General features: G+C 43.7%; 1 protein-coding gene across 1 annotated transcript in view; it reads right to left on the bottom strand.

Moving 5' to 3' along the window:
- NUAK1 (NUAK family kinase 1) overlaps positions 1 to 23,617 on the bottom strand; it is a 56,733-nt gene extending 33,116 nt beyond the window's left edge. Inside the window, exon 1 of the mRNA XM_067536336.1 lies at positions 23,241 to 23,617. Coding sequence (XP_067392437.1) covers positions 23,241 to 23,516 — 276 coding nt within the window. The 5' untranslated portion in view covers positions 23,517 to 23,617. The remainder of the gene's footprint in view (positions 1 to 23,240) is intronic.
- Positions 23,618 to 24,454: the final 837 nt, after the last annotated feature.

The raw sequence follows: 24,454 nt of genomic DNA, 5'->3' as shown, positions 1-24,454 counted from the left end.
AGGAATTCCAAGCAGAGGGCTAAAGGAGCTAACGCTAGCAGCTTGATTTTCCTCTCTTTCCATTTTTCTGCACTGGTGTAAGTGCATACCTTGTATACAAGGAGGATGTGGGTAGCTCTTGGAGCAGAACACGTACTCCTGCAAGTAAATTTAGACATGGGTAAAAACATGCCTTTTATTATAAGACAGGCTTGTACTTGGCTCTCAAGAAGAATTTAAGAAGGACTTCATTGTCAAACATATAACAGGTAGCAAATTCTTCACCATCCTGGGTCAGGAAATGGATAATAACATCCAGGAGGGCATGACAGCCTGCCAGCATCCTAACTCTATGCTTGCAAACAGGAAAATTAGCTTCATAACTCCCACAGTTTCTATGGAAGAATTTTAAACATGCAAGTATGTGCTTTTTATATGATAAATACAACAGTGATTCAAAATTAGCCTGCGGCTAAATTTTTCCAAAGCATCTAAGTGACTTAGGAGCCTGAATCCAATTTTCAAAAGAGATTTAGGCACTTAGGAGTCTGTCGCACTGAATACCACTTTCATTCTTAAGTGCTTGTCACTTCTGAAAATGGGAATTGGGGTCTTAAGTCACTTGGGCTCTCTTGAAAATATTTACCCTGAAGTCCTGGAGCCATTGAAATCAATGGGAGTTTTGTCATTGACTCCTTAGGTCCAGGATTTCACTGTATGTGAGAAGGGATGCTAGAACAATTTGTACAGTGGGGGTGCTAAGAGCCGTTGAACCAAGCTGTAAACCCTGCATATGATGAAAACCACTTCAAGTCAGGGGATGTGGCAGCACCCCGACTTCCAGCACCGATGCATGGGAGGGAAGAAATATCTCTCATGCAAATCAGTACCACAGACTTTGACTTCTTCACCTGTCCCAGAGGCTCTTTTGGTCTCAGTGACGGATACTTAGGAACACAGGGACAGCTCCTCAGATGTTGTAAATTGTCACAGCTCTACTGACAACAGCTGATCACCTTTTCTCAGAATATTTATGCACATTTTGGGTCATATTCTGCAATTTTTGGAGTGAAGTACTGCCCCTTCATAGGGCACTATGCATAGTCCGGTACTGCTCAATGTGAGAGAAGGTGGCGGAATCTAGACTCTTACGCTTAATAGTAATAATACTGCTTAGCGTTTACATATCACTTTACACGTTCAAAGTGTTGTAGCGAAACTAACTAGCTGATCCTAACAACACTCCTGGGAGATAAGAGGGTGAGCTTTATTTTCCTCATTTTAACATACAGGGAAACGGAGACAGAAAGGTGACATGACTCTCCCAAGGACAGGAACTCCACAATGCAGATAATGACACGCACTCTGTCTCAGAAATGGAAGTCTACTTTCCCTCTCAAACCGCTGTGTTAGGAGGAATGGATTGCTCAGGAAATCTGGGGACGATTAGTTTCTGACACCCTCACCCACAGTGAGTTACACTTTCCTCCACAGGGAGCCCCGCTGATCTGAATAGGGCTACTCTACATGAGTGAAGAGTGTCAGAATCTGGCTCTAATAAAATATGGAGCTTTTCACTTGTAGGTTGCTGGATCATATACAACCAAGGCTGACAATGATCGAATGTTGTTTACCATCTGATGCCTGTTTGGTTGTCTGTCCAATTCCCAGTGGACAGACTCCATGTAACAAAGACTAGTAATCTTGTTGGCAGTCTCATCTTAAAGGCCAAGCATTGGTTGGGTCTGGACACTGAGCTTTCCCTCACAGAAGCGGTACCCCAGGTCTAGACTGCACACGTTAGCACGACAGTGTGCAGAAGCTTATATTGGCATCCATGCTGTTGTTTTTCTGTGGATAGAGGGAACTTCAATCTCCAAAACCGTCACTTTCACCAGCACCAAATTCACACAGATGGGGTTAGCTCGTCAGTTGGTGTGAACTGGCGCAGTTCCACTGACTTGAACAAATCAGCACAGATGAGGATCTGGTCCAACATCATCTTACAGTTCTATTGTTCTTCAACTATTTAACTGAAACATGTTCAGTTGTTTCTCTTAGGTGCCATGATGGCATTTTAGGAAATTATTGAATATTTCACTGTTTTGGTCTCGGTGAACAAAACAAGAACTCTATCTGATTGTTACAGTATCAAAATGTAAAACAAGTCTCTTCTAAGCACTCTAAATGCTGCTAATGGATTTTTGTTTATGAAATTTATTTTATACAAAAATACGTTCAAGAAAAAAGAAACGTTTCTAAAATGTGTTTACTCTTTTAGCACGAGAGGTATTGTAGGCTCCATGTGTCAAAATCTTAATTATGGGACTAATGCCAGAGAACCAGATGATAATGCCATGAGGAACCAGAACAATTTAGGCGTAAGAAGTAATTATCGTAACTGAGAAATACTTTTTAAAAAGCACTTGTTTGTTCATCCTGCAGGTGCCCTTCTTTGAAAGCAACAGATCTGTTCTGCTCACCCTCACAACATGTTAGGGTCAAAGTACATGAAGTTTGGTAGGATAAGATACAATATGCATATTATGCCAACCATATCCACAGCTCAAGACAATCCAGTTCCAGTTCTGCCTGCAGAGGAAGTGCAATTAGCTCCTAGGGTAATCCCAGAACACTGTACATGTTCTTCTTACCAAACTTTTTCTTTGTGTTTCACTGATTTTAAAACACCTCTAGCCTCAGCTCTCAGAATATGTAATTATGGTATTTTTGGTTATTTTTGGTAACTTTACTAGCAGAGCAGTTTAGTTTTTCCCAGCCTCCTGAACTGATGAGATGCTTCAGGTAACTCATAACCCTAGTTGCAGACAGAATGACATACCTGGTTCATAACAGCAAGATATAAAGCCTTTCATTCCTATGTTACAGGTTCAAGTCCAAGCAAAATCAGTGGAAATCAAGGCCCTAATCCTACAAACACTTAAGCACATGGTTAACTTCATGCAAGTTAAGTGGTCCCACTGACTTTAATGGAACTACTCACACTTGCAAAATTAAGCATGTGCCTTTTCAGGACCAGGTCCAAAAGTAGTTGCCACAAGATGACTTCTTTGGGGACCACAGTAGGATGATTTGGTCCCCGTCCAGTTCCTAGTGAACAGGTGTCCATTGCACATGCACACACACAAGGATCACAAGCAGCACTAACTAGAATCTTTGTCAGTCACATATTGAAGCCAAGGATTATATGAGCATGGAGTCTGAACTTCTCTTTCAGTCCTACAATTGGTCAGGACTGAGTTGGGAAAATCTCCCCATTCCCTCTTCTGAGGAGAACCAGAAGTAAACAGAGTAAATCCTGCATGCTTCAGAAACACACATTTCTTTCAAAAACTGAAGAAGAAACAAGAGAGACAAAAACATCTAACCAGTAGCAAACTCTTTTTCAGGGAAGTAGCTAACTCCAATCTTAATTTGCCCCACCCTGTGCGGATCTACTGATAGGAAAAGAAAATATACCTAAAAATGTAATTTTAAAAGTAGTAACTTCTGCACTGTGAAGATCTACAAGAAATCCCCACCCTCTCTGACTCAGTTCAGCAATGTGCAGTGTTAAGAGTTAAGCAGTGTGGGTGAGATGCATTTGGAAATGAAGTTTTCAATTTAAAAAAAAAAAAATCATCACACCACCACACTTTACTGTTTAAACATTTCAGGTTAGACTGTCACTGACCCTCACGTGGCCGTGAAAGGCAATAAGGTTCCCACAACAGTCCGGTGCAGCTGTGATCACATCATGCCACTGAGTCCTGTCACCCATTCTTCCCCCTCTGATAAGCAAGCAGGCAAAGATGGAGCAGAATGGCTGCACTTCTTCATGCAATGGCTAGCAGAGTTGGCTGGGTACGATGTGTGGGGAAGTAAGTCACTCCTTTTGCAGGGCTATAATAAATTACCTGTCTCAGTTTGCTGGAAAGAGGATTTATAGTCGCTCTCCAGGCCTGCCTAGAGGGATGGTGGAGAATTTCCCATAATGTTTCATACTACTTTGGCTTTTGTTTGTTGCAAATACTTTGTATCGGGTTATATTTCATAGATGGTTCATGACAGTTACAAAGGTTTCTGTACGTTCAGTGCTATCTGCATGAGAAATGTTTCATTTCTTCCAGACTGCTGGGCAAAACAAAATGGTCAGAATTTTCCATAAAGATATAGTAAGAGCACTGTGCACAGCAAAATATGACAAATTAAAAACACCTGGTAAAAAGCACAAGGAGGTAATAGGTGTCCACCTCCTGGTCACTCATTCGGTACCCACTAGAAATGTATGTCTGTGGGCCCAATCTGGCCATCCAGTGAGATTGGAGATTAAGCCATACAGACTTCATCTTGAAAAGTAAAGCCATATTTTCCCTGAAAGAATAAAACTGTTCCTTTTGGCTGTTTCTAACTGATTTTAAAAGACAACATGCCAAATTCTGCCTCATTTCCCCCTGGAGTTTCATGAGGGTAAACAAAGGCAGAATTTGCCCTATTGCATAGATTTATAGATTGCAAAGTAGCCAGAAGGAGCCATTATGATTATCTAGCCTGCCCTTCTGCCTAACAGGCCATAGAGTCTCCCCCAGTAATTTCTGTGTACAATATGTTCAGTTTGTCTGATAAGAAAACTATCTTCTATTCTGTAGAATAGTTTTGTGCTGTGGGAATTTTAAGACGATTCAACCTATTAAGCATACCATTTAGGCTATGGAGCAAATTCCAATTTGTTACTGCAACGGCATTCTAGAGTGCAGGGAAAATGACATCAGGGAGAGAATGCAGTCCCCTGAGAGAGGAAGACCAACTACTGTCACTAGGAAATATGTTAAAAATGCAGCTTAAAAAAAAAAAGTTATATACAACAGAATAGGGTTTGCTTCTCTTTGGAGTGTGTGTATGGGGGGGAGGGGGGTTAAATATACATAGGCCACCACTTCCCTAAATCTGTGAACAGAGGGGATCACCACGTGTGAAGGGAAGCAGCCAGGTCCAGCCAGTTTTGTGGCTCTGTTTCCCCTCTGGAAGGTGTCAAGAGCCAGTGCTGACTGCCAGATCTGGGACTGGATGACAGGGGATGGATCACCTGACGATTGCCCTGGTCTGTTCGCTCCCTTGGAAGCACCTGGCATTGGTCACTGTCAGATGACGGGATACTCAGCTAGATGGACCATTGGTCTGACCCAATATGGCCATTCTTATGTTCTATATGTGGAAGTATAGATTGGGTGGACCAAATGCCAGAGCAAGTCGGGGGAGGGCGGAGCAGGGGAGGAAGCAGGAGACATGTTCCTCCTCCCACAGCCCCATGGAGCTTAGCCAGAAAAAATAATAAAACTTGGGATTGTATTATATTTTTCATGGAGGCCCCCAACCCCAGGCAGTCCCTGGGGCAGCTGCAGTCTATGGGGGAGGATGGGAGCCCTATCAGTATGATTCCATCGGAGCTGCTCTGCTAGTGTCCAGGGAAGCCCCAGGTATCAGAGCTAAGCGTAGGGCCTTTTTGGATGTGCTAGGTTTAGAGGCAGATCCCATGGGTTATTCCATTGGGAAGGCGAACAATCAGGAAAGAACCCCACAAGGTTCTTGTGGAGATTTCCTCTCCTACAGCCCCCTCTTCTGTGTCTTCCCATAGGAGAGGCTGATCTGGACCAGAGTCCTGCTGTTAGCTGTGTTTCTGCCTCTCCAGCTATCTTGGCAATCTGACTTCAAGCCATATTCAATATAAACAGCAAACTGTTTTACAAGAGGCTTCTGAAGAGACACAGACAACAGTTCATGTGCTGAGTGGAAAGTCAGATAAAAAGGTATTACGAGTTGCTGTAAAATTAGTGCCTGGCCTTGTACACTGGACTGATATATCTCTGAGTGTTCTCCTTCTGCGGGGCGTAGAGAGTGAGGCCGCCACAGTACCATTGTCTTGGAGACTGTTACTTTTCAGATCCTGCAAGCCAAATCATCTCCATGGAGATACTGCCTGGGAGACAATCATGCAGCAAAATCCTAATTAATTATTTATAAACGACACCACTCCATTGTTTAGTAGATTGGCAAACTATGTCACGATCAGGGAGGTTGCTTAAATGCTTCCTCTAAGCAAGAAACGGTGCCATCTGTACCCAAGGGGACCCTGCTGATTTAAACCTCAGGGCTTTTTCTTTTTCTTATTTGCATGTTTGTTCATGTCGCTACATGGATGTTTCCAAAGATGAATACTGTTGTTTGAGAGCCAGCAGCTGCATCAACAAGTACATAAGGGCAAACATGCACATGCCCACCAAAGGTTATGCAGGCACCTTTGATTTCTCTCTTTTAAAAGGCGAGTTACCTTTTACCGTAAACTTGTTCTGTATAGTAAAAACAGAACATCTGTAACTATCTGTTTCAATCCTTTAAATCCCAATGTGTCATATAAAAAAGATTATATTTTCCAAATCTGAAGCTGATTTACTGCTACCGTATTGCTGTCTGTCAAAAAACACTCTCCTGCTCAGGCACTGGAAGTCCTGGGTCTGGATGATAAATGTCAAATCAAAATTTTATTTGCATAAGATGATACACTGTGTGCCTGTGCCTTCGGAGAGAGCCAGGATGCTTTTATCTGTGTTTTACTTCTTCATTTCCAATTTTGTTGGCTGTAAATGCCATCATCATATCATGAGTGGTTACGCAGCAACAGAAGATGAACTAGTGACTCATAAATAGTAGGTTGATTTGCATTGCCTTTATCATGCCTCCTTTATTCATAGACTCAGAAAACTGCTTGTATAATCAGGTATACTGAGCAGTAGAAGCAAGCAGACCAAGGGATTTATGCTGTACATACACAGAGTCGGTGACAGGAGGTATATGTGTAACACCCTTCCTCCCCATCTGCCCTCATCCTCGTCCATGGTACACGTTAACAGGATTTATGTGCGTATTTCCTGAGTAATGCCCTGCTGGAAAATGTACATCCCTTCATTGTTTGGTACCTGTTGTCCTCTGCTGTGTAAATGCAGCTTGGCATATTTTCACTGTGCATCCTCTAACAAAATTCCCTAGGCAGACCCATTCTTTTGGCATTAGGAAGGAGCTCCGCTTTGTCTCTTCATTATTTTCAACTAGAAATGACAGCTCTGCATCAGCCATTTCAAGACTGATTTACCCTCAGAAGTAAAAGGCAACTCATCTGGTTTGGCATAAATCTTCTTCCCAACAGGATTTAAATACGGGTTAGCAGTCTGGTTACTCATTTTCCATCTTTGTGCAGTGGATCTTGGAAAGGGGCAGCTGGAGGGCTCAGTCAATGAGCAATCAAACCTTTCATTTCTAGATTATTGCTGGTTCAAATCCAGTCGAAATCAGTTACCATCGGATAGTTCCTAAATTTGGTAGTCTCAATCCAGTTGCCACAGAAGACTCCACGTCCCAAAACCAACACATATATCGGTGGACCTTACAACTCTAAGAGAAAACCACCTTCCCCCCAAAAGCATGGTTTTAAATATGGCGATAATAAAATTCCATATTGCAGTCATGATGTTCAAAAGGAAGAATAAATATATCATAATCATTCTTAGGACTTAAGAAGCATTAACCAATTTTTCAAATGCTGGATCAACAATAACCCATCTCCTCGATATTTACTCACATTATAACATACCACTGCAATTCCAGAAACTCACCTCTCTTGCACAATCAACAGTGAAGCAAGTTCGCCATGGTGCCTGCAGAAGACACAGTTCGTGTCATTTTCCTTCTTTTCCATTGAACTTTGTAACATCCACCCAACCTCATTCACAAAGACTCCATCTCCTCAGGAGGGAGTGGTAGAGAGCGAGGATAGTTCAGGAATTGTGGAAGAAGACCACTGTTTCTTTCTTCAAGTGGAGTTGGTTGGGGAGCTAATAAAAAGTAGAGATCCAACATGATCTGTGCCATCTTTAGTGGAGAAGGAGTGGGCTGACAGGGCTATAACTCGAGAGAGGTGTCCTGGAGTTGGTGATTGTAAGGTGAATTCTGAAGCCTAGCTTCCAAGTAATTTGTTAGTCTTTAAAGTGCTACAGGACTCTCGTTTTTTTTTGTAAAAAGAATGGGGGATTGTGTTTTATTCCAGAAAGTACTAGAGGTTCACAACTGGAATTAAAATAAAAACTGTCTTACAACCTTAACTACACAGTCATTACTCCTTAAGAGATGTTAACCAATACTGAATGCCACATTCACTGAAGGGATAAAAACTGCATTTATATTAACTTCTGGTGAAGTTGCCAAGCAGATGTTTATTTTTGGCTTCCACATTTACTAAAGCCAAATGCAATATCGAATTGGGATTCCACAACGTCTAACTGCTTTCCTTCCAGGTTACAATTTTGTTGGAACAAAAAAAAAGCTGACTTTACTTATAAGTAGGAAAAAACCTGGTAGCATCTGTTTCTATCGTGTCTGTTTATATCATAGTTTGAATAAGGTTAAAATTGTGAAATCTTTGTTATTGATCAGCTTCCAAACACAGCACAGCACCATCCAGAACATGTGCAAGGGAGGAAAACTTGCTGCAAGAGTCTCCTGTGTCAGTCCTTTAATGTCTCCAAGTCCATGTGCAGAGTGTTTATTACTAATTTAAAATACTGGCAAATTGGGAGAAGGGGAATGAAAGAAAGAAGAATATGGCAATGCCATACCATGCCACCTTCACTTCTGCGCTGCTGTGGGTGGCAGTACTGCTTTCAGAGCTGAGCTCCCAGCCAGCAGCCACCACTTTCTGGCTGCCCAGCTCTGAGAACAGCACAGAAGTAATGGTGGCAATACCACGACCTTCGTCTTCTCCCCCCCCACACACAATAGCCAGATTTCACAGTCCATGATGCCTTTGTCATGGCCGTGAATTTGGTAGGGCTCTACACATAAAACAAGGGAGTTTTAAAAGCATCCAAAAGCCTTCTGTCTGACAACTAACTAGAATTTTCCAAGGACCTACCTGCAGGTACATTTTCCTGTCAAGGATAAGGTCCAACTGATGATGTTGTGGAACAACAAAGTTTAACACCGCCTGCATTAAGGGAACTCTTCACCCTATTTTCTCTCTCTGTTATATACTGCCACTAAGATAATTCAACCATACTAATAAGGCACATTACATGGGCATGTGCATGATAATAAAAATGCTTGGCTTTCTATGACAGAGCTCTAACAGGGAGTAATCTACAAAGCAAGCTCTCCAAATAAAGACAGGAGGGGAGAAGCACTGCGTGCTCCTCTAAACAATGAAAATACAGCTCCCGTTGAAACCAGTAGGAGTTTTGCCACTGACTTCAATGGAAGCAGGACTGACTCACTGTGAGAGGAAAAAGGTTCTTCCTGAAGACACTACTAAGGAAAGAGGCCCGCCATCCTCCCCTAAGTATGTCACAGAGAGGGAAACAGGTCTATTGGGCACACTTCTAATGCACTAAAGAGAGCCTGCAGCAGGCTACGGTTTGCCACCGGAGGGCTGTGAGAAGATGGTGGACGAAACGCCCTTTTGGGGGCCTGTCATGGGGTGCATAGACCCCATGCTGGCCTGGCAACCAATGAGTTAATGCAGGAACTACCAGCTAATGCTGATTGGCCCCCTCACAGAGAGAGGCTGGGAGAATAAAAGAGCTGAGAAGCACAGGGGTGGCGTGGCTGCCAAAGGAGAAAGCAGGCTAGAGAAACAGGTCCTGCCCACAAGCTGGTGAGAAGCTGTCCCAGAGCAGGGCCCCCACATGGAGAGGGGGGGGAAGGGTACACTTTACCGGGGCCCAGAGGCCCTGGAGGGTCCAGCCCAGGCTGCACCCCCCATTATGTGTGTGGGAGGGAGCCCATGTTACAACTTTGTACGGGGCCCCAAAAAAATTATGCTTGGGCCCTGTCCCAGAGTGACAACACCCCATTGAAGGGATAGCAGAACCACAGGCTGCAGAAGCATACGAAACCAAGGGCGGAGCTCAGGTTACAGCAGGAGAATGGTTGAGGGTTGATTCTGCCTGCCAGGGTTGAGAGCCCTGTGCTAGAACCCAGTGGAGCGGATGCGCCTGGGTTCCGCTACCCATCCCTTAACAGGAACTTAAGAACCAAAGGGAGTTTCCCAGGCCTCTTGAGGACAAGGACCAGCTAACCCTTGCCAAACATAAGGGGAAGCCCATACACTCCAGTGAGACGCAATTTAATGTCTTTGCCTCCAGCGGACTAAAGAGCTTCAGGCAAAAGAGACAGACTGCCTGAACTGAACAGATTCTGTGCAATGCTCTGTCTGACCAAAGGGAGGTGCTGATGCACGAGGGCACCAGCCCACAGGGCCTCTGTGGATTCAGAGCAGAATCAGGACTACTGTATGCTCAGCAAACCATAGACTTCTGGGGATTCTCTCCTCCATCATTAGTGAGATTTAATTTTACAGTATAAATACAGGGGGGTTTATGTGCTCATGCATACGCTTTTGCAATGTTCATCCTGGGTTTTGTATGGATTTTGTTTTATTCCCCTGGCACTTTGTCCTTAGAAGCAGGATAAAAGTTAATTAAAAGGGAAAAGAAAAGAAATTATTATTATTTCAGTCTGAGAGCCACAAGGGAACATGGAGAGGTTTTCTTTGAAAATTTTATTTTAAAAAAAGTCCATATTCCTGGAATATGATTGTGCTAATCAAGGCTCAGTCTTGTATTTCTTGAGCACCTAAAATTCCCAGTTAAGTCAATGGGGGTTTTGGGTGTGCAGGAAATTCGGGACTGGGCCTAAAGTTCAGGCTTTAGGATTGCCCATTGTGGGCAACAATTATGATACAAGAGACACAGGGAATATGATATAAGGTACACAAAGGTATGTAATGGTGAGGGCGGGCTAGGGCCTTGAGTTTATCACACAGGAGTATCAACTCTGAGGCCCTGATAACTAAATTTATTATAATTTTCTAAAATGGTCCAGGCTGCAAATACAATCCTCTATTGGGGATCTAATAACGCACAGTCCCCCATCCTCTTTGGAGAACTGACCCTGGCAAACATTTTCAAACGTTGGCAACTGTGTTTAAACCTCACCCAGTTTCCTTTTGCTCTAGGGTCTACAGATCATTCTGTAACATTAAACTCTCCTCTCATTTTTGTAATAACTCCTACTTTGGTTTCATCTTGTTCAGCCTGACTGGTATTAATTTAATTGCCCTTTTTTGGTTATGGACCTTCTTGGAGATTATTAAAGATTTCCATGGAATTGTTACAGAGGGAGGAAGGGAATTGCTAACATTTTTTCCCCATCCATCTCTGATTTCTAGGAAATACCCTGTATCCCTGAAAGCAGAGAGAACTGCTGCTGCTCTTTTCTATTTATCAAAAGTAAATGAGAGGGGCCACCCTAATGGCTCAGAGGAGAGAGTAATACAGGAACAACCATACTCAGGTTCTCCTGGACCAGTAGAGCTGGAGTGGACAAAGATGTGACAGGGAGGGTGAGGAATGAATTGTTCTATCACAAGATCTAGCAGCTGGTTACCAACAATTTTGCAGCTGCAGAGAAGGATACCTATTCTCCCTATTCAGCAATCAAGGCGGTTGTTCTGAGCAGTTGGAGGAGAATTAAATTTGAAAAGGAGGCAACCCAGAACGAAGGAATGGGTAAAAAAGCCTTTGGCAATGAACTCACTCAGACTGTGTAATCTCATTCGAGCTGTAGCCCCCTCCCCCATCACACGCACACACCCTTTTTTGGCATCTGCCTTAGCCAGAGTCAATTGAACAAGGGAGAGTCAATGCTCAGATTTCTGGGATCCTTTTGCCAAAAGTTAGGTAGAGCACCAGCAGCAATGCAGGCTTCCCACTTCACCCTGCCAGTGACCTTAACACAGACTTGGATGTACCACTGTCCCTCGAGCGGAGAACAATTCCCTCTCATGCTACTTGGTCCAGAATTTCATCTCAGCAAATACCACAAATCATGTCATACGGTGCAGAACTATTTAAGTGGTGCTTTGCAATGTGAATTGCTGTCCATGAGGGACTGAGCGAGCAACTGCCTAACCCGTTTTATTTAACTTTTTACTTAAACTACTCTGAAAGAGGAGGTTGCATTGCTACTCCGGAATTCAGAACCTCTTTCATCTCATTTGAGCCATGCATTCCTTTGCTAAGTGGCAGAAATAATTTCATTTTTAAAACAGATTCTAAATAAAAACGTTTGCGACATTTTCTACATAAATTACTTGCTCCATTTCCTAGAAATATACTAACCCTGACTTAGCTAAAATAAAACCAAATACATTACGTTCAGTGGAGTTACACCAGTAATTAAGTCCTTTTTTTAGTCCCTGGATAAGACCATGCGCTGTATTCAATTAATGTGTTTTCCTGGTTTTGCATTTTTACATTTCTCAAAACAAGAATGCACACGGCTACCACTATAATACTGATAACTTCCAGCTCAATTCTACATTCACTTGTGCAGGCGCTGCATTAACCTCTCAATTGCATCAAATAATCCGTGACCGGGATTAATAGAGATGCCTTGCTGAAAATGAAGCAATTTTAGCCCTCCTTTTACTGTGACTGCTTTCTGAAGTGTGTTTTAATGTGCATGCCACAGAATGAGCCAACAATTAAATTAGCTTATATAATAGGCTGTTAAAGTGTCATAGAGGGCTTTGTTGGGCAGATAACGAGAAGAATTTGGGTGTACAGTGAAACAAAGACACAGCTGTCTGTGCCAAACATTCAGTTTATGGCAATACTTCATACAAATTATTCCCTATAACAACTGAACTGTCATATCCTACAACCACATCCCAGGCAACCTCCCAACTTAGCTCGCTAAAGCTGCTGTCTGATGTGCTGTACACACAAACACCAGTAATACCCAGATGTTCTCTATGTAAAACATTTGGTTTGAAACACATAGCCCTTCTTTCCAAAAAGCCATTTCATTTGTTTAATGGACTCATACAGTTCAACTAAAATATCCTGGAGCAGACATTTGACTGCAATTCTACTCTATGAGCCCCATCTGCAAAAAAGAGAAAAAGCAAATGAGAATGCTTTGAATGATTTATGCTGCCTTTATGATCAGCCAGTTCATAAAACACAAGCTCTGTTCTACAGACAATAACACAGATTGCTTTCAAGTGTGTCGTTTAGCCCTTGCCTGCATTAAACAAATCCTTCAAATGAAACAAAGGGCCCAAACTCTTCAGTTTACAATGGTGCTAGTGTAACCACGAGCAGAATTTGGCCCAAAGACATCACAAGGGATGTGATTTTCTGTTTTACATTCAAGAAGAGTGAATAAAGATAACCAATAACATTCATGGCTGCACAGTTTTCTTTGCATCTGAGGAAGGCTGGAAGGAGGGAGGTTAAAGTACATGGAGGAATTCATTACAGAAAAGAATTTCATTATGGTAATATTCACTCCACAATGAAGCATTTCATGGTCCTGTTAGAACACATTTTTATAATGAAATGCTAGACAGGATGAACTGAGAGATTATACTTATTTCATTGAAATAAAGAGATGCATAGAAAACTCTTGGATTATATACTCAGAATAAGACGGTTGCTGAAAAAGAGGGACAGCCTATCACTTAGCTGCCAATATGTTGCACAATTCTGCTGAAGGCCCTTGTTCATTAGGAGTCTTAACTACTAAAGATGATATGGGGTAGGACCTGGGCATGAATAAGAGGTGGCAGTCTGTGGATGGGAAGAAAGGTAAGATATACAGCATTCATGGGGTATAGCTACAGCCTGAAAGGAGGATACTCAGTTTACTTGTCACAGAGGAAGTGCTGCCTTTTCCTGGGATGTATGAAGCTGCCATAGATAGTCAAGTAGAAGAAGGCTAGGCTTATGATTAAGGCACTGGAGTGGTACCTGGGAGATCAGTCTTCTGTTTCCAGCTCTGCCATAGATTTCCTATGTGGCCTTGGGCAAATCACTTAATCTCTCATTGCCTGAGGCATTGTCTACACTAGAAAGGGTTTGTCAGTACAGCTAAACCGGTATGGCTATACCGTCAAAGCCTCCTAATGAAGATGCAACTTATATCAGCGAAAAAAAACAAAAAAACAAAAAACCTCTTGACAATATAGCTCAGACCAGTTCCCCAAATGAAGTAAGCTATACCAGCAAACAGAGTTTTTTTAACCAGTATAACTGTGTTTACAGTAGGGCTTTTGCTGACATAGCTGCATTGGTTAAGGGTGAGAGGTTTTTTTTACATCCATAACTGATCTAGCTACGCTGGCAGAACGTAGGTATAAAACAGACCTCATTTCCCCTTCTGTACCAGGTGGAAAGTAATTCTTCCTATCTCAAAGGAAAGCCTTGCTATGTCTGCGTTTGTGAGGTGCTCAGACATTATGGTGATGACAAGCCCCACAGAAAAAGCCTATATATAAAAGTGAATGAGGAAAAGTTGAGTTGTATAAAGAAAAGGCACCTCAGGATAACGCAATGGATAAACATCCTATTACTCATGTGCAGACAAGATTAAAAAATCCGTTGCATGTGGGAGGGAGGTGAGTATCCCTCAGGTAACCCCTTTTCTGGGTTAATTAAGACCAACTAAAGCTCATTCTCAGATGACTGGGACCAACAAATCATAAAAATAGACCTACACTCAAACAAACAAACGTTTAGCTAACTACTAATATCACAACAGAGTTATCAAATGTTTTTACCTACTGGTGTAGTTCCAACTGTACTGCTTTCTAATGTATTTTAAATACTCTTGTGGTAAGGCAGTAGTACTGTGTTTTAGCTGGTATTTTTACAGGCTATAATATTTCATATCAGTAAGCAACTATTCAAGCCTCAGGGAGGGCAGTGTTAGAGCAACCTACCCTCCTGCTGAGCCTCCAGCTACCAAGGAGGTTTCCACTCTTCAGTATTCTCCCAGTGGTCACTTTTTCCTATGCCAAAATGTTCCACTCGGAACAAACGACCGCAGAACACTGCTATGGTGATTATGAGATATGTCTTCATTTCAAGTTTAACTACAAACCCAAGAGTTCTAAATTCCAGGACTACGCTATTTACTAATCCACGCATGTCATTCCTTATGACAAACATAATTAAACCCCAATATGGAACCAAAACGGGTTCTGTTTTTATTTCAGCAAAGCCCGGCAAAAACCAAACAAAACAAAAATTCCAAATGTGTTTGATTGTGGGTTGGTTTTTTTTTAAACAAATGATGCATGGTCATTTCTTTGTTAAACTTTTACTTAAATATTGATTCAATCATTTGCATCAATAATAAACAAAACAGTTATTTTCAATCATGATCTTTAGCAAATGCTGATCTTAAAGTTCATGCTGCCTCGCAGAGATATTTTTATCTAACCCTCATTGCTGGATTATGTAGCAGGTTCCGAAAGGAAAATATTCAGACTCATTTTTAAATTCAACAAACCTCTTCCAAATATAGTGAATATTATGGAAGTGTCCTAGCACTTAGGGTTATGTTGAGATTGGTAGTTATAGTAGGGATTAATTAGATCCTTTTCTGTGGATGGGAAATATATTCTGGAGGCATCAGTAGCAACTGCACAGTTAAAACTGCACAGTGATTTCCTGCTGATTTCCACCTAAAGCAGGACCAAAATCCCTCTGCTTTATGTCTTAATGACTGAATGTAGTCTCCAACTTTGGCACAATAATCCTTCGTAGGATAAGCGAATGTTCTATTCTTTTCAGTCAAGTATGCACAAATCACTGTCTCTGTGCCAAGGCATTGGTGCTTAAAGACACGCTGCCCCCTCTGCCATGCAAACACTGCTGACTCAGCTCTCCAGCACACTTAAGCATTGGCACCACAGGGAGTTTTTTGAGCCCCAGTGCCTTAGCTCAGAGACTTGGCTTCTTCACTGCTATTGCCTGAGCTCTCCAATATGCCAGCGGCAGTGCCAACATAACTAGGTGCCTCTACGCTGAAGTACCCGCACATTAAGGGCTTACCTAGTGCTGCTACCTTGGTCTACCAGGTAGCCAAGGCAACAGGCTGAGCCCTTTACAAACTGATGACTTGGCATAGAGACAGTGGGATCCGTAGTCACGCCCCTGCCTCCCATCGAATCTCCTATCACCACCATCAAGCTCCCCATCTCCCACCTCATGGCCTTTCTTGGTTCCCCAGTGCATCATATAACTGTCCTACTGGGAGCGAGGAAGTGGTGAGTGCCCCACATAAAGAGACCATAAGAGACTGAGTAGGGATGTGGGAAAGAACATGGAGGGTGAACAAGAATGTGAGGTGTGCAGTGGGAAACAGGGCTATGGAGGACAGATTACTGTGGTGTGAATGTGGCTGAAGTCATGAGGATAAGGAACAACTGTTGTTGGTTGCAAGGGATGACTGGGGCATTATCTAGGGATTAATTGTTGCATTGATGGAAGGTTAACTCTTTATTTTAAAAAGATTTTGGTCTGGGAGATGTAGGGATGGGGGTCATGTGATCATTTTCGCCAAGGAATAGACTGTGGCCATGAAATAAGCTACAGACCATGGAATAAACTGCATTTATTTTATAACTGTGAATTTACCTACAGTTGGCTCTCAAATCTAATTCCACCAGGACTACTCCTAACATTTCAATCCTGTCAGGCACTTTTCCCACAGCAGCCATTTTTTTTAAATAAAAGGAACTAACCATAAAAATATTTTATTCCTTTCCTCCGTGTATCAGACCAGGACCTGAAAAATCACACTCAAGTAAAATCCAGGACTTGTATTCAGTCCTGGACCAGTGGCAGTTATAAGGTCTGATATCTTGGGAACAATGAAAGCTAGTAGCAGTGTTATCTGCCTTTGGAGAACAGGGATATTACAAATACCAATAATCCATATTAGTTTAATGGAGAGATTTGGGAATTGGCTCATTTGTACACATGGTGATTGGTATAAAAATTATATTTAGCTGCAATCAGAAATCAGATAGCACCACAGTGAGGGACGACTGCATTCAGGCATTTTTTCCCCATTTGAACATGTAGTTAAAGGTGATGGGAGGGCCTCTACATGAATTAAACATCTGGTATTTTTGGTGTGGGTCCAGGATGTTTGATCAGTATGGCCAGACACTATACTCTCATGGAATACCTCACCCAGCCCCCTAGTGTTCAAAGGTCTAGGATCTTCTAATTTATACTATGTACAACGTTGTCTGTGCAGACATGGTGATAAATATAATCTGCTTAAAAAGCAGATACTTCTCAAATCATAACTCACAGATGCTTAAAGGCTTTCATGTGGGGAAGACAAATGAGAGCCACAGTGCCTGATTCTATAGTCAGGGAATACAGGAAGCAACAGCAGGAGAACACTATTGAAAGCCTGGTTACACTTATGGCTTTAGTGAATTGGTCATCAAATATAACAATACACATATGCTGTTTTTACCTTGCTCTGTAGTTTTTTTACTGTTGGCCATATTTCTAGCAAAATGTGGAAACTGTTTTTGGCTTAGTTTATTAAATGGACACACATGGTATCCCCGAATGTTAAAAGATAGCTAAAATATGCATCAACCAGTATAATTTGCATATCTAGTAATACACTTCTGATGGATCTGTATACGAGGTATAGTTGGAGTTACAAGGAAATGTGTCTCAAACAAAGAAGTGTAACAAGAATATTCTTTAAAGAGTCAGGTGCATGCCCTGGCAATGTAGGGCCAAATTCTGCCTTGGGGGGGGGGGGAAGTACAAGAGAAAAATGTCAGCAGATCTTTGTATGCTATAAGGACACTAAAATGTTTAACATGTTCTCTCGCCTTTGATTTTCATAGATCTGTGCATGAGGATCTGGCTGTGGCCAAGGTTTGCACATCTGCCAAATATTGTCAGCATTTTTTAACCCCGTGTATGGTTTTCTCCTCTGATATTTTTGTGGCTACCACCTGCTTCTCATTGGTTCTCCAATCCAGCAAATATTTTCTAGTTATTTATTTACCAAACAAAACACAGACCAACAGAGTAACCGTGATGAGAATGCTATAATGAATAAACAATCTTTAGCAAGAACTGTAAATTCCAAACAGCTTTATCCAACACAGATGAGCCCAACGAGAATATCTATGAAACACTCTCCATATGTCATATCCTACTTGTGATTCTTAGAGAAAAAATAAAATCACACACAGCCTAACACCACAGAACACTTGACCATTAGGTACCGAAAAAGAGTTTGTACAGTTTCCATTCTGTTGTGTTCTTTCACACATGGTGTTCTGAAACCATTTGTAATAATACTTAGCACTTTTATAGCATTTTTTAACAGAGCACTGCTTTATAAACACTGGGCCAAATTCTATCATGAATTCCACTTCAGTGAGATTGCAGGGGATATACATCAGGGCAGAATTTGGCCTATAAATTAACATAACTTCTCTGTGTGGCAAAGTAGTAGTATCCCTATTTTATAGATGGACAAGCTGAGGCACAGAGCATGTATATTAGAGCAACGCGATTGCCCAAAGGACTGGGCAGGATCCTAACTGGGGCAAGAATACATGAAGGCTATAAAGTGGTTCACAGCCCCTTTACCCACCCCTCCATTCCTACACTGAGATCAACTCAGCAGAATGGAGAATCACACTACTCCTTGTGATCTGCGCAAGGGCTCTTCTTATCTCATTAATTGGGACACTTTCACCTTAAAAATCTTGTTGTAAACAAACACATTTATCTGTGTTACAAATATTATTATTAAAATACCAAACTTTAAAAATCCAATTTATTTGTCACTATTTATGTTTTCCATTTCTCTGTCGGGGCAATGACAATTAATGAAGCCCATTTTCCTTTGTTTACGCCATTTCACTTTCAGGCTCTCAAAAGTAATGTTTGAGCAATGTTCCAACACCACAGGGGAATGCTGATGTTTTTTTAAAACAAAGTTTTTAGTTGGAATTTTTTTCAACTGTGCAAATGTTTCCATTGATCTAAAATTTTGCAAGAGATTGCTTTTATACAGTGTAAATTTGGGGCCAAATTTAAGTTGGCAGAGTCCCTGTAACAGAGCTGCATGGTGTATTTCTACACAGAAGAGTAAAGAAGATGTAAACACGTGTACCAATATGCCTGAAATACCTTTGTTTTATGTAGTGCTGCAACTTGTCCAGTTCCCCAAACTGTGGAGCATGCCTCTTTAGGGGGGCACGGCGGAGCCTGTGCCAGCCCCAATGGGGGGCAGGGAGCGAGTGCCACCCAGCCCTGCTCTGCCCCCAGCTCTGCTCCAGCCCCACCCCCAGCCACAGCCCAGGCCTCAGAACCTGGCTCCCAGCCCAGCTGCGGCTCCACACCCAACTGCAACTCTACCCCTGGCCCTGGCCGCAGCACCACCCCAGCCTTGGCCCCCGACTCCATCTCAGGCTCAGCCCCCAGCCTAGATGCAGTTCTGCTCTTCCCCCCAGTCGCGACCCCAGCCTCAGCCCCTAGCTCCCAGCCCGGCCACAGCTCCGGCCCCAGCCGCAGCCCCGGCTCCAGGGGGGGCACGGACAGGAGTAAGGAGGGCATGATGTAAAACGTTTGGGGAGTAGGGAGAGAAGAATAGTGTTTGCCCTCTGCTGGCCAGAAGGAAGATAAAAGCCCTGACTCTCAGGAGGGGACCAGAGAAAAAAGTTCCCTGCTGCTGCTCCCACTCCTGGCCCCTGCAGAAAGAAAAATCCGTCCAGTGGGTGGATGTTGAGGGGGATAGAGACTGGATGCTTGGGAGAGTGGGCACGTCAGAAACTGCTACATACAATATACAGTGTTGTTAATAAGTGGGACATTGGAGTATGGCGAGGGGACTGACTGATGACACAAGCGAATGCCTATATGAGTGGATCTGCAGGGGACTGTGATATGCTTCCTTTTTTTAAAAAAAAATCAAGTTCTGCTCTGCTTTGGGCGCATTGTGCAGCGTAACAGGCTTTCATCTGGATTCTTGCCATGTTTCACAATGCTAAACCCCCTTTTGCCGATATTAACCAAAACATGCACCGTATTAGCATAATACCATTTACTGCTGGTGTATATGTAATACCAGAAAAACACTACATAAAGATGGAGTCAAGGCTGAAAGGACCTATCAGTAATTTACGGTAATTATCCCAAAACTAAGCATTTCCTAAAATGACCATCTTGCATCATTTCCTTTCATTATGCACCATACATTGTACGGGCACAGATGACCATTACGTAGCATGCCTCGCACTTGTATAATTGTCACTATGGATTCCTTGGTTAACCAGTACTGATTACAGTACATAAGCAAAATTTTGTTTTGCTGCTTTCATGTGCAAGAGGACAAGTGGAGAAAACACCCACAGGAATTTCAATGTACATGCTACTTCACAGACTTTCTATAGCCTCTTTTCACCATTATACCTACAGGAACTTTCACTTAAGATATCATAAGATGTGTATTTTATACCCAACCAGTACTAATTAAGGACATTTAGTTTGAAAAGCAGGGTGCCCCAAAACAACATATTGGGGTATTAATTTCACTGTTTCATCCAATACACAACGCTGTATGTAGTAACTGTAGAAAGTAGTATGAAGATTCAAATAAGTTGTTTTCAACAACAAAAGAAATATATCATACAATCCACCTAGCAGTTTTAGTTTCAGAACACTTTGTGAACATATTTTAATGCAAAAAGATAAAGAAATGATAAACTGAATACACATAACCTAATCAAAGCCAAATACTATTCCCACTGAAGTCAATACAGACTTACTGTTGACTTCAGTTGGGGCAGGATTGAGCCATTAATGTAAATAGGGCTCAATTCTCCACTCATGCTGGTTTTGTACTTCTGTTACTCCTTTGGCTTCAGTGGTGTGACATCCGATTTACAGCAATGTGAGATCAGAATCAGACCCTTAGTCTGTCAAACCTGCCGACAGCTACTTTGTTGTTAAGTTGTTTATTACAGTTAGAAACAACTGACTGCAAAACTCAAAGCTTACATTTTATATGAAAGTCTGGCCACTCATGCAATAATCTTGTTGTATAACTAAATTGCTTGTTGGCTAATAAAAACTTTTAAAGGCCAAATATATTAGTGCAGATCACTTGGACAGGGCTAATAATTGGGAATGTAATGTTGTTTCCAAGGTTCAGGTTTCCAATCTGTTGCCATATAGCTTCAACTATTTACATAGTGCTGAGTGAAAAAAAGATGATTGGAAGCAAACAGCCCAGGTTAAAGAGTGACCTTGGAACTCTTGAAACCTAGCTTCTGGTTATTGGACAATTTGTGTTTAAGCCATAATGGAATGGTGCCTGCCACATTGCTCTCCATGCATCCCCTGCTGGTCATAGTACAGAATCTATTCAAGCCTTTTCAATGATGCCATAAATGCTGATGACTCATGAGACTAGAAGGGAAAAAAGGAAAGAGAATGAAAAAAGTTGAATGAAAACCCTGTGCCTCTCCTGACCCAGCCCCCTTTCCCTCCATTCTCCTCTTGTGTGTGAAGTGGTCTGTGAAAGAAATTAGTGCTGAAAGTACGAGGGCCCGATAGGGAAACTAGAAAAAAAAGGCATTTCTATTAACTTCATATTTGACTGGGCTTAGAGCAACTAGCTCTAATTCTTTAGAACAGACAAAATGCAGATATTTTACATGTGCTCAAAGAGAAGTGTCCAGACAATAACATTACATCGGACTTGAATGTAGCCTAATTAATAAAAATAAATGCTATGTGGCAAGGATTATGTTTTACAATATAAAATTAAGCTATAACATACTCCAATAAGTCTTCTAGACAGACTGTATGCAACATTTTTGTTTCATTTAAGAATCCAGCTATATTTTGATTTTCACCCTCTCTCCCTATTTCTCCAAGCTTTGCTCACTCAGCCATATAGATTCAGTTCAGACTGAAATTTGAAAAATTACATCTTTTTTCAGGAGGACTTTTCCCATAAACAAATCTGATTAAAGCCCATTCAACATCTTTCTTTAAGTTATTCAAGTTTTAAAAATAGATGTTTGCTCCTTTTTTGCAACTAAAAAACACAGACTTTAAAAATATCAGTAGGTCCACAACAGAGATCATTAGCTTTTGTTAGTCTGAAATTTTAGCCAAGACAGCAAACACTGAAAATCATTTGCTTGAAGTGAGCATGTGCAGAGATGTTCATCTCTGGTTTCTCTTTAGCCAGCCTCCAAAATGAAAGAACACATACAGAACTGTACAGCTTGGATGAAACTCTCATTTGAACTGTGGACACACAGATATAGTTGTAAAGTAAATGTCCCTTGTTAAAGCCTTCTCACTGGCAGTTTCAGTTTCTGCCTCTGGGTATGTGCTGAGTTTACAGACAACCAAAACAAAAACAGCAATTAAACAAAACTTGTATGTCAGGGCTATATCTTCCTTTTGTATCAAATCTACTGCAAATCAAATGAAAATAGGTGTTAAGAGTTCTTCAGAAAAGCATCTAAGTCTCTGAGCAGTCAATCGCTACTGCACTCCCTGCTTCTTGAACCATCACCCTACTAAAATGAATTATGTATTTCAATTGAGAAACAAATGGCAATAATTCTGCCTAATGTGTGTATTACTCTTCAGATGCATTACAAGAGCCCATCTGTGGGATGCTGAAGGAGATGTAGGAGGAGACTGGATCCCAGTTATTACAGGGTAGCCTCAGGTTTGTGTTAGGTCTTGAGCCATCCCACAAAACTGAGCCATAAGTTGGACTGTAAAAATCAGTGGGGCTGGATCACAGTCCCAGCATTTTTTAGGTGTCAGCCAAGTTCAGGACACAAAAAATAACTGCAACAAATCACAGCAATGTAGCACTTAAAAACAACAATTAATATTCTGACACCATTCTGAAGGGCATGCCAATTTTTGCTGGGGAACATAGCAAGTTTCACTGAACTATACATTTCCACGGTTAGAAATAACGATTACCGGTGGTGATGGCCACTCGAGTGAAGGCCAATGCAGAAACCACACATTTCCCCAATCATAAATATCATTTGGCACCAGGTAAATATGCCTTGAGTCAAAACACTGGTTCCAAAGGCAGGCTTATTCAGGTCTAGTCCAAAGTCCAGAACCGGCTGCAGAATGGGTAGCACACCCCAAAAGCCGGATTCCTGTCCTCCCCTACTGCGGGGGAATCTTAGCGCTACGCTTTGTGACCTGGGCACCTCTTGGATGCCACATTTCCATTGCTACCTCCTCGGAGTTACTCCCGGGAGGATGCTGCCGCACAGCTGGGCAAGCTAAGAAAAAAAAAACCCGACCAGGCTGCCTTACCACTCGGCCAGAAAACCGCTCGATGGCCCGCTTGACTTTGCCATAGGTGCCCTTGCCCAGGGTCTCCTGCAGCTCGTAGCGGTGCTTCAGGTTGTGCTTGTGGTGATGCCTCTTCACCCCCTGCTGCTTCCTCGCCTCCGGCGCCCCGCAGGATGGAGCCTCCTCCGCCGGCTCCTCCATGAGCGCCGCCGCCTTGCCTTCGCCCGGCGGGGAGTCGCACGGCGGGCAGCGCTGGGGAGCGGGGCCGCGGCCAGCCTCCAGCTCGGCGCCGTCCATCTGCGGCGGCGGCAGCAGGGCGCGGGGGGCACTCGGGGGAGCGCGGCCGCCGCCTCCCCGCTCTGCCCACCTCCGCCGCGCCCCTCCCTCCGCCTCACCCCCCTCTCCGCCGGCTGATGCACATTGGGGACCCGGGGGGAGGCGGGCGCAGCGCAGCCCCCGCCTGGCGAGTCCCCACCCCCGGCGGCAGGCGGGGCGGCGAGCTGCTGCTGCTGGCCGGGATCCCCTGGCTGCAGCGGTCCGGGGGCAGCCCCCGCTCCTGGCCGGCCTTCCCGGGGGCTCTGGGGCCGCCGCCTCCCTTCTTTGTGCGGCGGCAGCAGCGGCCGCCGCGGAGGAGGAGGAGGAGGAGGCTGCCTGGCCTGGCCCCGCCGCCGGGCCGGCCGGCCGGATGGGGGCGGTATTTACAGCCCGCGGGCCCGGCCCCGGCCGCACACGTGCGGCTGGAAGGTGGCCCGCCCGCTCCGGGCTACGTCCGCGGGCTGGAACTGCAGCCGGCGGGGAGGCTGGGGCGGCCCAGCCGCTCTCTCCCTGCAGAGGAGCGGCCGCCGCCTCATGGTCCCTGCAGCCCGGCCGCGGCCGGCAGCGGCAGCCGCAGTCCCTCCTCCGCTCCGGCCCCGCACATGCCCCGGGGCCAGCCCGCCTCGCTCGCCCGCCCGCCTCCCCTGCGGGGCCGGGCCGGCAGCGCCTAGCGGATTTGCAGCCGAGAGCCGCCCCCTCTCCCAGCGCCGGGCTGAAGGGTTGGGGCGGTGGCCGGCCTGGCAGGTCACGAAGCGGGCCGCAGGCTGCTGCAGGAGGCGGCTGGCATTGCCCGGCCAGCCGCTCGGCTCGCAGACACACCGCCCCGCAGCCGGCGCCAGCGTGAAGCCAGGCAAGGACAAAAGCCTGGCACCAAAGGGAGTCGGCGCTAAGCCGTCAACCTGCTGCACATGAAACTGAGA

Source organism: Emydura macquarii, unplaced genomic scaffold (genome assembly GCF_026122565.2).
Source record: "Emydura macquarii macquarii isolate MOO-44397 ecotype Brisbane River unplaced genomic scaffold, CSIRO-AGI_Emac_v2 contig_3530, whole genome shotgun sequence".
NCBI classification, from domain to species: Eukaryota; Metazoa; Chordata; order Testudines; family Chelidae; genus Emydura; species Emydura macquarii.
Note: the sequence above shows the minus strand (reverse complement) of the source record. Positions and strands in the feature narration are given on the sequence as shown.